The following is a 15949-nucleotide window of genomic DNA, read 5'->3' on the forward strand; positions in this document are numbered from 1 at the left end:
GGATACACAGCTGATAGTCCTACTGAATAGACTGTTAGAATTTGTATTATGGCAAGAAAAAAGCAGCTAAGTAAAGAAAAACGAGTGGCCATCATTACTTTAAGAAATGAAGGTCAGTCAGTCAGCCGAAAAATTGGGAAAACTTTGAAAGTAAGGGCTATTTGACCATGAAGGAGAGTGATGGGGTGCTGCGCCAGATGACCTGGCCTCCACAATCACCGGATCTGAACCCAATCGAGATGGTTTGGGGTGAGCTGGACCGCAGAGTGAAGGCAAAAGGGCCAACAAGGGCTAAGCATCTCTGGGAACTCCTTCAAGACTGTTGGAAGACCATTTCAGGGGACTACCTCTTGAAGCTCATCAAGAGAATGCCAAGAGTGTGCAAAGCAGTAATCAAAGCAAAAGGTGGCTACTTTGAAGAACCTAGAATATGACATATTTTCAGTTGTTTCACACTTGTTTGTTATGTATATAATTCCACATGTGTTAATTCATAGTTTTGATGCCTTCATAGTCATGAAAATAAAGAAAACTCTTTGAATGAGAAGGTGTCCAAACTTTTGGTCTGTACTGTATACGCTACATAGAGAAAAGTATCGTGATGCACCATTAAATTCAGGCGTTTGATTCAGTCCCTTTGCCACAGGTGTATTAAATCTAGCCCCTAGCCATGCAGTCTGCCTTTACAGACCTTTGTGAAAGAGCTCACTGAATTCCTGCCTGGTCCTGTAATTGACTTGTTGCCGCAGTGACAACCTATCGATGACATTTCTTTCCTCCTAGATATTCCACCTTTAAAGGGATTGTGCAGGTTCAGAGCTGAACCCAGACATATCCCCCATCTTCACTCCTCCGGCCCCTCTGACATGAGCATTGGAGCATTTCATACTCCGATGATCTCCTTTGCCTTGCGCTGAATTGTGCAAGGCAAAGGCTTTTTTTGGAGTTTCAGTGACGTACCGGGCTCTTCATAGGGACTGCTAGGTGGAGGCTTCCGATGCTCATGTTAAAGGGGGCCGGAGGGGTGAAGTTGGGGATATGTTGGTTCAGCTCTGAACCCAGACAACCCCTTTTAACTGTGAGTGATATTATTACAAAGTGGAAGCGTTTAGGAACCTCAGCCACAAATTGCAGACCACGTAAAGTTATAGAGCACTGAGTGCTGAGGAGCACAGTGCATAAAAGTCACCAACGCTCTGCTGACTACATATTTGCAGAGTCCAAACCTTTTCTTACATTAACAAAAACTGTACACTGGGGATCTTCAAGCCCTAGGTTTCCATGGCCGAGGAGCTGCATGCAAGCCTTACATCACCAAGCACAATGTTGAGCGTTGGATGGAGTGGTGTAAGTCTCCTTCAGGCCTAATACAAACAATAGGGAAATGCAACACACAGAACCCAAACAAAATACAAAAGGGAAAGGAAAGACTTAACTTCAAAGGGGCTATGGAAGCACCAGAAACTCAGCCAAGGACTCTGGAGCAGTGGAAAACGTCTTCTGTGGAGTGGAGGATCGAGCTTCTCTAGGTGGACAAGTCTGTATTTGGAAAATACCAGGCAAATGTTTCCCGCCTGACTGCATTGTGCCAGCTGTACATCTTGGTGAAGGAGGGATAATGGAGTGGAGGTGTTTTTCCAAAGGTTGGCCTAGGTCCCTTTAGTTGCAGTGATTGGAAATCTTAATGCTTCAGCAGACCAAGACATGGTGGAAAATTGTATGCTGCCAACTTTGTGGGAACCATTTTGGGGAGGTCCTTAGTCTGTTCCAGCATGATTTATGCCCCAGTGCAAAAGCAAGGTCCATAAGGGCATGGTTGGGTGAGTTTGATGTGAAAGAACTTGACTGGTCGCACAGAGCCCTGACCTCAACCCCATCCAACACCTTTTGGATGAACTAGAACGGAGATCGTGAACCTGCCGCCTTGTCCTACATCAGTGTCTGACCTCTCCAGTGCTCTTCTGGATGAATGGGGAGATGTTCCTACAGACACCCTCCAAAATCTTGTAGGAAGCCTTCCCAGGAGAGCCAAGAGAGGACCAACTCCTTATTAATGCCTATGGGGTGTCGTGAAATGTGTAGGTGTTCAGATACTTTTGTTCAGCCTTTGATTTAGTAGTAGTTGTGAAGTATAAAGCTCATTGTACCACCCAGGCTTCACTTTCTGGCCTGGTATGATCCTCTGATGGTGCAGTGCTAAAACAAGTATAAATTACCTTATTATAACCAGAGAGTACAGATAAACGATTAAATTAAAGCCCTTGATGAAGATTAATGTGATCTTTGACATAACTTTTCTGAGATACTTTATATTAGATTTCCACGTTGATGAGCCCTTGTGTCTCTCTGTAATTGGGTTATGTGCATTGTGCGTGACTGCGTGTCACGCTTCGGTTTGGGAGGGAAACACCACACCGAGCATAGGAGGGGGAGGGGGGGGGGGGGACAGGGAATCAGGCCTGAGATCTAGGGAAGGAAGATGGACGCCTCCTAGTTAAAACCCTAACCAAAATCCTGACTGACTACCAGTATGAACAGACCCCAAAGGTAGTTGAGTTCATACGCAGGAGTCCTATCTAGCCCTATAGGACCCTGGTACTAATGGCAGGGACGAGGCTAGAACATGGGATTTTTTTCATCCCTTGTACTATTCATCCTGATAGAGCGCTATCAGGGTGAATAGGACTTTACACTGTCCCTGCTGCCCTGAGCTTTGTACACACAGCAGCAGTGAGCTGACTATGGCAGCCAGGGCTTCAGTAGCATCCTGGCTGCCATGGTAACCGATCAGAGCCCCAGGATTACACTGCTGGGGCTCCGATCAGAAGCTGCCACTGCCACCAATGAGGAGGAGGGGACCCTGTGGCCACTGCCACCAATGATTTTAATACTGGGGGGGTTGAGGGAGGGTGGGGGGGCGCTCTGCGCCACCAATGATAATTAACCTTTAATACAGGAGGCGGATACTGGCAGCAGATCAGCGGCAGTTAACCCCTCAGGTGCGGCTGATCACAGCTCCCTGTCAGAGGCAGGGTGCCGGCTATGTGATTCTGCTGCCGGCACCCGCCTCCTGTATTAGAAGTTAAAGACAACATTTCGTGGGTCCGGACTTAGTTAAGTTAGCAGGCTACATAGAACGGCGCCCAGGGATCTCTCTGCACCTACTATTATTCCTGGGCGCCGCTCCGTTCGCCCGCTGTGCCCCATTTACAGTCTCCTGCTCCATATGCTAATTACTACTATCGGAGCGATGGGGAGGAGGCATCAGCTTCTCTTCTGGGCGTGCCTTCTACCTGGCTGTAGCGCTGTCCAATCGCAGCGCAGAACGTCACAGCCAGGGAGAAGGCACGCCCAGAAGAGAAGCTGATGCCTCCTCCCCATCGCTCCGATAGTAGTAATTAGCATATGGAGCAGGAGACAGTAAATGGGGCACAGCGGGCGAATGGAGCGGCGCCCAGGAATAATAGTAGGTGCAGAGAGATCCCTGGGCGCCGCTCTATGTAGCCTGCTAACTTAACTAAGTCCGGACCGATGATGAAAGGTCGTCGTATCATTGGTGGCGCAGTGCGCCCGCCCCTCTGTCCTCATTGGTGGCAGCAGCGGCACAGGGGGAGGGAGAGACTGGTTCCTTCTCCCCTGTGCTGCTGAAGGAACATGAGTGCGCTGACAGCAGCGCGCTTATGTTCTGTGATACTAGACTGAGCAGCAGCGCAGCCCAGTATCGAAAAAAATGGAAATCCTGGTATCGTATTGATACCGTGACAAAAGTATCGATTGAGTATCGAAATTTCGATACCCACAACAACCCTAGTTGCCAGTCTCACAGATCTCCTGCCACTCACTCGCCGGGACGTCCGTATGTGTCACAGACGTTTCCGTGGCAGTTACCAGGAGATCAGAGAGAACTGACAACTCGTGGGTTAAATTGACAAGTTCACTGTGGATCTTATTGTGTCTGTGTTTTGGTGAATGCCACACCCCTTTCTCCAGGTGTTGCTTGTTGGTAATTTACCTTTCTCATAAGTAGCCGCCTCTCACTCTTGGCGGTGCGGTTTATAAATTTTCTTCCTGCCTTCTAACTAGCTGGTCAGTTGTATTCTGTGCTGCTTCTGGAGTTTGCCAGTTTTCTACTTTCAGATAAGTCATGTCTTTTCTTATTGTTTTGTGTTTGTTATATTCCCTGTTGTTTGTATCTGGGCCTGAGACAGAGACTTCCATTCGTCCATCTGGGGAGGAATGGGTTGTCTCTGGTCCTAACCTCATTCCAGGGCCTTATAGGGATATAAGGGCCTAGGTCAGTGATGGCGAACCTTTTACAGACCGAGTGCCCAAACTGCATCCCAATACTCACCTTTTTATCGCAAAGTGCCAACACGGCAATTTAACCTGAATACCAATATAGTATATCTTCCATGTACGTAATCATTTAGCTATAATAGCCTGCCTACATTCAGTGCGCTGCCTGCGCAGTTCATAGTGCGCCCTGCGCTGATAAATGTAAGGAAAAGCCTAAGGCTACTTTCCCACTCGCGGCAGAGAGATCCGGCAAGCAGTTCCGTCGCCGGAACTGCCTGCCGGATCAGGCAAAATGTATGCTAACTGATGGCATTAGTAAGACTGATCAGGATCCTGATCAGTCTTAAAAATGCCTGATCAGTCGAAAAAATGCATTGAAATGCCGGATCCGTCTTTCCGGTGTCATCCGGCAAAAATGGATCCGGCATTTATTTTTTCACCTTTTTTTTCAGTCTGCGCATGCGCATACCGGAAGGACGGATCCGGCACTAATACATTCCTATGGGAAAAAATGCCTGATCCGGCATTCAGGCAAGTCTTCAGTTTTTTTAGCCGGAGATAAAACCGTAGCATGCTACGGTTTTCTCTTTTGCCTGATCAGTCAAAACGACTGAACTGAAGACATCCTGATGCAAACTGAACGGATTACTCTCCATTCAGAATGCATGGGGACATACCTGATCAGTTCTTTTCCGGTATAGAGCCCCTGTGTCGGAACTCCTATGCCGGAAAAAAACAACGCAAGTGTGAAAGTAGCCTAAGGCATATTGGTACACCATAGACTTTTTTTCCAGGGTGCGGGTGCCCACAGAGAGGACTCTGAGTGCCACCGGTTCGCCACCACTGGACTAGGTATCCTGCATATGAGTATTCCTACCCTCAAGGTCTATTCATATTGATAGGTAGTCAGGACCTGGATTAGGGTTGTTTAGGAGGTGACCTGTTCCTTCCCTAGTTTCCAGGCCCAGTTACTGTTCCCCCTTATCTCCTGTGTTCAGTGTGGAGTTTTTCCCCCACACTGATCGTGACAGTATGTCTCGGTACGTCCGTGGCAGTGCGGTTCTGCTGGATGCTGTCGGTATAAATGTCCAGCTGCAGCGGCCGTGTAAGCCGCGAGGAGGTCATCCTCTGAATCTGCAGGACTTATCCGAGAACAGATTGAGAACGCACATCCCTTTCCTGAATATTTATCTCTTCAAATCCTGCTCTGTTTGTGCTCAGGAAGACATGATGAATTCTTCACTCTGCTAACAACTTGCTTGCCGTTACCATCCTCTACGTAAAATGTGCAATCTGCTCTTCGCACCCACAAGTGTTGATAGTTTTTTTTTTTTGGTGTCTCGCAAGAGAAATCACAAACTGTTTGCTATTCTCCAGGGAGAAGTAAGTTGAGCGACGTGACGTAGATGATAGGGAAGTAATTGTGTTCTGCAGAGCATTGCATTGTGCCCGGGTAAGGGATCTGCAGCTGGGTGGATTATCTTGGCATGCAGATGTCCTGCAATAACAGGGGCGAGAGCGAAAATAAATCTTACCCTTTGTCTATCATATCTCATGGGAAAGCGATTGGGGTTTTGGATGTGGAAACTTTCCAAAGGATATGCACATTTTTGCAACCTTCTCCAGTATAGAACAGTGGTCACCAACATAGCGATCTCAAACTGTCAGAAGACTACAACTCCTAACATGACCTGGAGCAGATCCTGCAATATAATAATGTTTGAAAAAGTGCAGTTTGCCAATATATTACTTACGAATTGCTCCCTGTAAACCAGTCCTTCTTATGGAGTATTGTATTTTATAGTAAATTAAAGGGCATCTGTCAGCAGATTTGTACATATAACACTGGTTGACCTGTTACATGTGCACTTGGCAGCTGAAGGCATCTGTGTTGGTCCCATGTTCATATGTGTCCACATTGCTGAGAAAAATGATGTTTTAATATATGCAAATGAGCCTCTAGGAGCAATGGGGGCGTTGCCATTACACCTAGAGGCTCAGCTCTCTCTGCAACTGGCTCATCCTCTCCACTTTGATTAACAGAAGCATCACACCTGGCCCTGTCAATCAAAGTGGAGAGGATGCAGCAGTTGCAGAGAGAGCAGAGCCTCTAGGTGTAATGGTAACGCCCCCGCTGCTCCTAGAGGCTCATTTGCATATATTAAAACTAGGGGTGCACCGAAATTTCGGCAGCCGAAAATATCGGCCGAAAATGCACCTAATCCACTTCGGCCGATATTGTTACATATCGGCCGAAAATATGGGGTGTGGGATTTGTCACCCACCATCTGCGGGCGGGCGCCGGGCGGGCGGTTTACTTTGTCACTGCATCTTTATTTTATCTTACAATCGTGAGGCTCCAGTAACTAACAACTCTGCAGGCAGAGCGGAGGCCGGCGTAACGTCACTTACTCACGTGACGCGCCTGCTCCGCCTCCTTCATTCATAAAGTGGGCGGAGCAGGTGCGTCACGTGAGTAAGTGACGTTACGCCGCCCTCCGCTCTGCCTGCAGAGTTGTTACCGGAGCGTCACGATTGTAAGGTAAAATAAAGATGCAGTGAGTGATGCTGTGAGCAGCAGGGCCGGGGCTGTTATGGGTAGGGGGATCGGTCTATGGCACTGCTATGGGGAGGGGGGATCTGTGCACTGCTATGGTGAGGGGGGATCTGTGCACTGTTATGGGGAAAGGGATCTGTGCACTGTTATGCCCATAACAGTGCACATATCCCCTTTCCATAACAGTGCACAGATCCCCCTCTCCATAACAGCGCCACCCACAGATCCCCCTCTCCATAACAGCGCCACCCACAGATCCCCCTCTCCATAACAGCGCCACCCACAGATCCCCCTCTCCATAACAGCGCCACCCACAGATCCCCCTCTCCATAACAGCGCCACCCACAGATCCCCCTCTCCATAACAGCGCCACCCACAGATCCCCCTCTCCATAACAGCGCCGCACCCACAGATCCCCCTCTCCATAACAGCGCCACCCACAGATCCCCCTCTCCATAACAGCGCCACCCACAGATCCCCCTCTCCATAACAGCGCCACCCACAGATTACCCTCTCCATAACAGCCCCTCCCACAGATTACCCTCTCCATAACAGCGCCACCCACAGATCCCCCTCTCCATAACAGCGCCACCCACAGATCCCCCTCTCCATAACAGCGCCACCCACAGATCCCCCTCTCCATAACAGCGCCACCCACAGATCCCCCTCTCCATAACAGCGCCACCCACAGATCCCCCTCTCCATAACAGCGCCACCCACAGATCCCCCTCTCCATAACAGCGCCACCCACAGATCCCCCTCTCCATAACAGCGCCACCCACAGATCCCCCTCTCCATAACAGCGCCACCCACAGATCCCCCTCTCCATAACAGCGCCACCCACAGATCCCCCTCTCCATAACAGCGCCGCACCCACAGATCCCCCTCTCCATAACAGCGCCACCCACAGATCCCCCTCTCCATAACAGCGCCACCCACAGATCCCCCTCTCCATAACAGCGCCACCCACAGATTACCCTCTCCATAACAGCGCCACCCACAGATTACCCTCTCCATAACAGCGCCACCCACAGATCCCCCTCTCCATAACAGCGCCACCCACAGATCCCCCTCTCCATAACAGCGCCACCCACAGATCCCCCTCTCCATAACAGCGCCACCCACAGATCCCCCTCTCCATAACAGCGCCACCCACAGATCCCCCTCTCCATAACAGCGCCACCCACAGATCCCCCTCTCCATAACAGCGCCGCCCACAGATCCCCCTCTCCATAACAGCGCCGCCCACAGATCCCCCTCTCCATAACAGCGCCGCCCACAGATCCCCCTCTCCATAACAGCGCCGCCCACAGATCCCCCTCTCCATAACAGCGCCACCCACAGATCCCCCTCTCCATAACAGCGCCACCCACAGATCCCCCTCTCCATAACAGCGCCACCCACAGATCCCCCTCTCCATAACAGAGCCACCCACAGATCCCCCTCTCCATAACAGCGCCACCCACAGATCCCCCTCTCCATAACAGCGCCACCCACAGATCCCCCTCTCCATAACAGCGCCACCCACAGATCCCCCTCTCCATAACAGCGCCGCCCACAGATCCCCGTCTCCATAACAGCGCCGCCCACAGATCCCCCTCTCCATAACAGCGCCACCCACAGATCCCCCTCTCCATAACAGCGCCACCCACAGATCCCCCTCTCCATAACAGCGCCACACACAGATCCCCCTCTCCATAACAGCGCCACCCACAGATCCCCCTCTCCATAACAGCGCCACCCACAGATCCCCCCCTCTCCATAACAGCGCCACCCACAGATCCCCCTCTCCATAACAGCGCCACCCACAGATGAATTTCATTCATGAAAAAGAATTATTAATAAAATCATTAAAAAAAAAGTATTTTAAAAGTATTTGGGCAAAAAGGCAGTTTCGGTTTCGGTTTTCGGTCAAGGGCATCCTGAATTTTCGGTTTCGGTTTCGGACCAGAATTTTCATTTCGGTGCACCCCTAAAAAACATCATTTTTCTCAGCAATGCGGACACATATGAACATGGGACCAACACAGATGTCTTAAGCTGCCAAGCGCACATGTAACAGGTCAGCCAGTTTCATAGGTATAAAACTGCTGACAGATGCCCTCTAAAAGGGAATTCCAGCCAGACACATTTATGACCTTTCCACAGTATAAGTGACAAATACTTATGGTTAGAATACCCCTTTTAGGTTAGTGGACTTGTTGGGAAAGACTTTGCTTGCTTTCATTCTTTGGCACTAAATAAACCATGCACAGAGCCATTATACCGCTGTGTGCATGAGGAGGGGGTTTCCTAATCGGTTATCATTACTAAAGGTACCCACACACTTTAGGTAATTATCGTCTGAAGCTATCTAATGTGTATGGGGTTTACTAGGCTTTGCCACCGAGGCAAACATCTGAGAAAAGAAGGATTGGTCATGTTTCAGTTCAGCATGCCCCATCATTTCTTTTTATGGGGAATAAACTGCTGCAAGTGGTGTCTTATTCCCTTTTCACCATTGAAAACACATGCATGCTCAGCTTGTGTATGGGGTTACCAGAGCGATAGCCGTCAGCCGAAAAAGTGCTCGTCTGAGAGCTGTGTAAAGGTATGGGCACCTTTACAGCGGTAGGACACAACAGGTAGAAGTGAGTTGGTGGTGGAACGATCATCTGATGGCACGGCCACACACTGTGTGCAGTTTTCAATGCCGTCAGCTTCCCGAAAGAGCAGATCGGGGACGACGACCCATCTGATATTGATGAGCTATCCTAGGTAGCAGAAAACTCCTTGAATTTCCTATTACAGCAGTTTCATGAATGCATTGAAATGTAATATAAGAGCGCTGCGGTCCTGTTGGGGATAGGCTCCTGCAGCGCCCTTCTCCTCCATGTGTACTGTAATCACAGCTGGATGGTAGTGACAGGCACCGGTGTCTCCGCTATTCCAGTGGGCTGTTCATAATAAACGGGAGACATAAACAAAAGATGCAAAAAGTGTTAGACAGTTATAGGTATAATTCCGGAGCGCCGCACGTTCACAGCAGTCCTCAAATAACGTGGATTTTCTGGGATTATACTCGGATTATCAGTGCTGTTCAATGAAAACATCTTTGCTTCTAAGCTAATTCTGTTGTGATTTCCTGTCTAACTACTAATTGTAATTAAATTATGGGCTGTTTGGTTTAAAAACTAAAACAAAACATTTTTTTTAAAGAGAACCTGTCACCATGAAATGCAATGCAGTGCAGTCTGCAGGCAGCAGGTCATAGAGCAGGAGAAGCTGAGCCGATTATTATATAGTTTTGTGGGAAAAGATTCAGTATAACTTGTAATTCCTACATTTATATCTCTGCTATTTCTGATTTCACTGTTCTCGGGGGGGGGGGAGCTGTTATATTATCTATACACACTTACACACAGAATGCTATCAATCACTGATGATACACCCCCATGTGGAACTATAGGTGACTGAAGCTATCTCTGTATACACATTTACACAGAGAATGCTATCAATCACTGATAACACCTCCCCTGTGTACAGCTATCAGTGACTGACAGCTATCTCTGTATACACACTTACACAGAGAATGCTATCAATCACTGATAACACCTCCCCCGTGTACAGCTATCAGTGACTGACAGCTATCTCTGTATACACACTTACACAGAGAATGCTATCAATCACTGATAACACTTCCCCCGTGTACAGCTATCAGTGACTGACGGCTATCTCTGTATATACACTTAAACAGAGAATGCTATCAATCACTGATAACGGCTACCCGTGTGGAACTATAGGTGACTGAGGCTATCTCTGTATACACATTTACACAGAGAATGCTATCAATCACTGATAACACCTCCCCTGTGTACAGCTATCAGTGACTGACAGCTATCTCTGTACACACACAGACATGCTGCCCACAGAAGTCTATGGAGAGGGGAGGGAGAACGGAGGAAGTGTAGAGAGACAGAGACATGCTACCCATATCTATGGGGGGTACGGCGGAAGTGCAAAGACACACACACACAGACATGTTGCCCATATAGGGAAGGAGGTAAGTAGTGCAAAGACACACACACACACACACACACACACACACGCAGACATGCTGCTGGTATAAGTTTATGCATAGGGCAGGGGTGAGGAGGAGTGACCTGCTAGAGGGAAAAAATAATAATTGTGTATGTAAGATATGTCACATGATTTAATATATTCACCTGTACTTTTGATTTTTTGCAAAGTTTATTGAAAATAAAGTTGCCCTTTAAGGAAAAAATCAGCCTGGTCATTATAGTGTTAATTTGTATGGTAGTTTCACCGTCCCTAAAGGTGCAGCTCTACGAGATACACAAAGCAGAGGTTGCTTCTTCAGAAGTCGGTGACTTTTGACTAAATCCCCTTTCCCCTCGTTGTACTGTGCAGCGCTCTGTGACCGTCATGGCGTTATTTGCTCTGGATTATTTGCTTAGCTACTTTGTTATTTTAGCTTTTTTACGCCAAAAGCCTCTTCTTTTAAAGTCAAATGCCATGATGAACTGTGGCCATATACTCTGGCACGTGCCCTGCCAAAGAATGAGACTCTGTGTTATCTGGTGCACCCCCAGGCACACAGGAACTAGTGGGGAGCAAATGACAGGTGCCGTATGTAAATCCCACTGTCAGTGGGTGTAATAATCTGCACCTGTGTCTACGGGATTTCCACAAGTCTGTCATTTCTGCATTTCAAGGCGGTCTTTCCTTTGCCGTTATCAACCATTTCAAGCTTGGGAAACTAGTATATTTTTTTTTAAAAGAGCCCCTGTCCGCTCTCCTGACATGTCCCTTTTAGTAACTACTCACATCCCCCATGTAATAACAATCCTGGAGCGTCTGTTCTTATGACTCTATGTTGTGCCAATCCTTTATTATTCCTGCTAGAAGTTATACATGAATTGATATTAGTTTGCAGTTAATGTCCAGATGGGTGTTAACAGTTGGGGGTGTGCCCCTACATAGTCTGACGCTATCCAGTCAGTGCTGCCAATGTCAGACTGTTCAGGGACACACTGCCAACTGGTAACGTCCATCTGGACCTTCATTGAAATCTGCTGGTAATTCATTCATAAAATTCTAGAAGGAATAATAAAGAAATGGCTCAACATACAGTCATAAGAATAGATGCTCCAGAAATGTTATTACATGGGGATGTAAGGTATTACTAAAACTCACAGCATTCTCCATTCATATGTGTAGGAGTCGAGAGAATAGCCAAGCCATTGCACATGCTGGGAGTCGTACTTTCACCACAGCTGGAATGTTGGGATTTTCTGACCCCTGCTTTAACCAGTTGAAGACCAGGCCATTTTGCCTTGTTAATGATTTTTTTTTTTTTCTTTGAGCAAGTGTGCCTTCAAAAGCCCAAGCTTTATTGATGGGTTATTTAAAAAATGGTAGCGTCTTTTTTTTTTTTTTTTTTTGTGATACACAGGGCTTTATTTTATTTTATTTTTTTAGAATTTTTTTTGTGTTTTATTTATTTTTTTCATACCCAGGAAAATGGAAAAAAAAAGGGGAATATAATTAGTTATTAAATTTTTTTTTTTTTTTTTAATACTTTCTGCAGTTTTTGATGCATGATTTTGGAAAACTGCAATTTGATATACATTTAGCTAAAAATTCAGCCCCCTCCAGATCTAGTTTACCTGTCAATATGGAGACCATGTTGTCACTGTTGAGTAAAGAAAACCAGCGCCGGACCATGGAAGGTCCGCGCGGGCGTTTAACATTCGAATTTTATATTTTTACTGCTTGCATGTCAATGGGGTTTTCTAAAATGTCAAAAAAAAGCCTGTTAGCTGTTTGCTTGTAGGTTTATATCTTTAAATAAAGTTTGAATTTGTGAGGTTGAATATATGTTTTATGTTTTTATATTTATCTTTTCAATGGAAATAGGTGCTTATTCTATTCTGTTTCTCTTTCATCAGATGAGTGGACATTGGTTTGTTGTTTAGAATGGAAGACAAATCCTCAATCCACAATCCGAGCTCATCCGCCGATTCTGCAGCCCCGGTAAATGCTGAAGATTTCGTGGTGGTGCCCCTGCAGGTCGATGGCTCTTCAAACTTGGACGACAGACCTCAGTTGAAGGTGTGCTTTCTGATCACTTCATCGTAGTGAGCTGCTGATATTTATGTCACATTGACTGCCAGGGAGCACTGTAGGAGGCAGAGTGATGACCTTCTGGAGGACAGAGGAGCCGACAGCTACCGACTACCCCAGAAGTAATATTTGGGAGAGCAGGATGCTGAGCTTACAAGAAGAAGGCCGCACTGTGCTACCCACTACTCTAGGTGTACGGTTAAAGGGATGTCTTAAGATTTAAACTTTCAATCTGTCCTCGGGATAATTGTTTGATCGATGGAAGTCCGTCTGCAGGGACCCTCACTGGTCACAAGAACGGGAGTCCTGTCCCCCCCCATTCCCTTTATGAATGGAGCGCTGCAGCTCAGTTTACCGTCTATGGGGCCGAGGAAAAGAGACAATTCTGTCTATCTCCAATCATTAGTCCAATTGGGATGACTGAAATGGCAGCATGCGTTCTCGACCACCATTCCATTCATACAGGGGGCATAGGACCCCCCTTCTTATGATTGGTGAGGGTCACCGTGGTTAGACCTCCACCAATCTGAGGTATTATACCTATCCTGTGGATAAGTAATAGTTTTAAATTTAGGGACAACTCCTTTAATTCTTTATGCTTCTGATATTTGTTAGGTACCATTGCTGCGGTCATGTACTTGTTATTAACAGTCTAAATGAGGGTTAAGCAACCTCGGGCATGGGTAGATCTACTGAAGTAATATGGAATTCGATGGTCTACCCTAATAAAAAAAATAAAAAAAAAGTATTTTCACTCAAATGACCCAGGGGACTACTGCAGTAATAAAACACACGATTTGTGCTATTTCAGTACCCAGCATTAAAGGGGTCGTCTCACTTCAGGAAGTGGTATTTATCATGTAGAGAAAGTTAATACAAGGCACTTACTAATGTATTGTGATTGTCCATATTGCCTCCTTTGCTGGATTTATTCATTTTTCCATCACATTGTACACTGCTCGTTTCCAAGGTTATGACCACCCTGCAATCCATCAGTGGTGACCCTGCTTGTACACTATAGGAAAATGTTTTTCCTATAGTGCGCAAGCACGACCACTGCTGCTGGGTTACAGGGTGGTCGTAAGCATCGAAACAAGCAGTGTATAATGTGATGGAAAAATGAAACAAGCCGGCAAAGGAGGCAATATGGACAATCACAATACATTAGTAAGTGCCTTGTATTAACTTTCTCTACATGATAAATGCCATTTGCTGAAGTGACACAAGCCCTTTAACTGTGCCATCAGAACATGGTCATCAGGATGACTTTATTAAGTTTATCGGAGTTCCACCATTTAAAGAGGTATTCAGAGACTTTTATACTGAGGACCTATCCTCTGGGTAGGTCATCAGTATCTGATCGGTGGGGGTCCAACACCTGGGTCCCCCGCCAATCTGCTGTTTGAGGAGGCACTGGTGTTCGCAGTAGTGCCGTGGCCTTCTTGCATCTTAGCCTAAGGCATCTGATGTTGGGTTAATCTGTAAAATGGCCTAGGCTCCGCTCAGCCCCTTTGAAGTGAATAGGGCTGAGCAGCTATACAATGGACAGAGCCGTGCACCGGTGCCTTCTCAAACAGCTGATCGGCGGGGTCCTGGTTGTTGGACCCCCACCGATCAAATATCAATGACCTATCCAGAGCATAGGTCATCAGTGTAAAAGTCTCGGAAAATCGCTGTAATGGTAATAAGCACAGCCCTCCAATAACGGTAACGCCAACAGAACTTCCAAAATTTCTAAAGGGGTGGCAGAATGTCATGATGTGGCAGCCGCAGCGTTCTTTGCATTCTTTCAGTGCTGTAGATTGACTCGGCCTTAGCATTGAACTAAACGGTAGCCCTGATAGATGTTTTTGGCTTGGACAACCCCATACATCCATATGTAGTGTTAGGAAATAACAAGGGTGAATCTTCTGCTCAAGCGCAGCTTCTGGCAGCAAAAACCAGGACAGGTAGGGCTTTCTCTATTTTATAAATCTGGAGCAAACCCTAATTCTTCAGTTATTAAAAGAAAGATGTGCCGAGGGTTTTGCCCATTTCCCGGTACCATTCCCTTCCGGACATTGCAGATCAGCGCAGTGGAATAAATGCATCTTTCTGGTAGGTATGAACCTGGCCCAAAGCTGGATATTGAAGGAAGCAATTTGGCGGTTAAAGGAATTTATTATCTTTTATTTTGTGCCCTCTTCATAACGGATAGTTATCGAGACGTCTCCATTTTTGTACACGTTTGACAAATTAGCAAACCTTTTTGTCTTAATTCCAATGCAAGTTCCCTGCCAACACGGTAAAATAATACTTGGCAGGAAGTTAGCCGTTGTCCTGCCAAATACAGCAAGTTATTTACTTAAGTGTCTGGCATTAGAACAGTCGCTTATAGGGCAATGGCTTTAAATGACTAATTAATGGACTGTGGTTGGGACTGTCAAATGTCTAGATGTGAGTGTGACGTGAGGATCACCTTGCACTCCCATTTTCCAAGCCCAGTTAAGACTATGCCCATTTGTATTATTAATATTCTTGTATGCCCGTATGGTGGTGGTAGGCAGAATAGTATCAGCCAAGGCAATTTCGGAGGGATTGCTATTAGCACATTACAGGATGGGAACCGTTTATTATTATTATTATTATTATTATTATTATTTTTGCTAATAGCCTATTAAATGCCTGTTCTTGAATTTTCCCTTTTGAATCCTTACAGATAATGTCCAATGGAGATGAACAGCTGGAAAAGGCGATGGAAGAGATACTTAGAGATTCTGAGAAAAAGCAAAATGCCAACCAGGGAGGGATCGACGGTGGTACAGAGTCCTACAGTCATGGCTCCAGCATGACTGCTGCCAGAAACCCTCCGCTCACATTAATTTTAGACCCCAACAGTACAGGTTAGTATTTTGCCATTACACTGGAGATATGATAAAGAGCTCCATAATGGATTACAGATGTACCGGTAGTCCCATTATGACCACCCCT

At 46.6% G+C, this 15949-nt stretch overlaps 1 protein-coding gene across 1 annotated transcript in view; it reads left to right on the forward strand.

Moving 5' to 3' along the window:
• The window catches only part of RABGAP1L (RAB GTPase activating protein 1 like), a 328801-nt gene that overhangs the window by 15192 nt on the left and 297660 nt on the right, over positions 1-15949 (forward strand). Inside the window, exons 2-3 of the mRNA XM_040406733.1 lie at positions 12805-12967; positions 15678-15861. Of these exons, the coding sequence (XP_040262667.1) occupies positions 12833-12967; positions 15678-15861 (319 nt within the window). The 5' untranslated portion in view covers positions 12805-12832. The remainder of the gene's footprint in view (positions 1-12804; positions 12968-15677; positions 15862-15949) is intronic.

This window comes from Bufo bufo, chromosome 9 (assembly GCF_905171765.1).
Source record: "Bufo bufo chromosome 9, aBufBuf1.1, whole genome shotgun sequence".
NCBI lineage: Eukaryota > Metazoa > Chordata > Amphibia > Anura > Bufonidae > Bufo > Bufo bufo.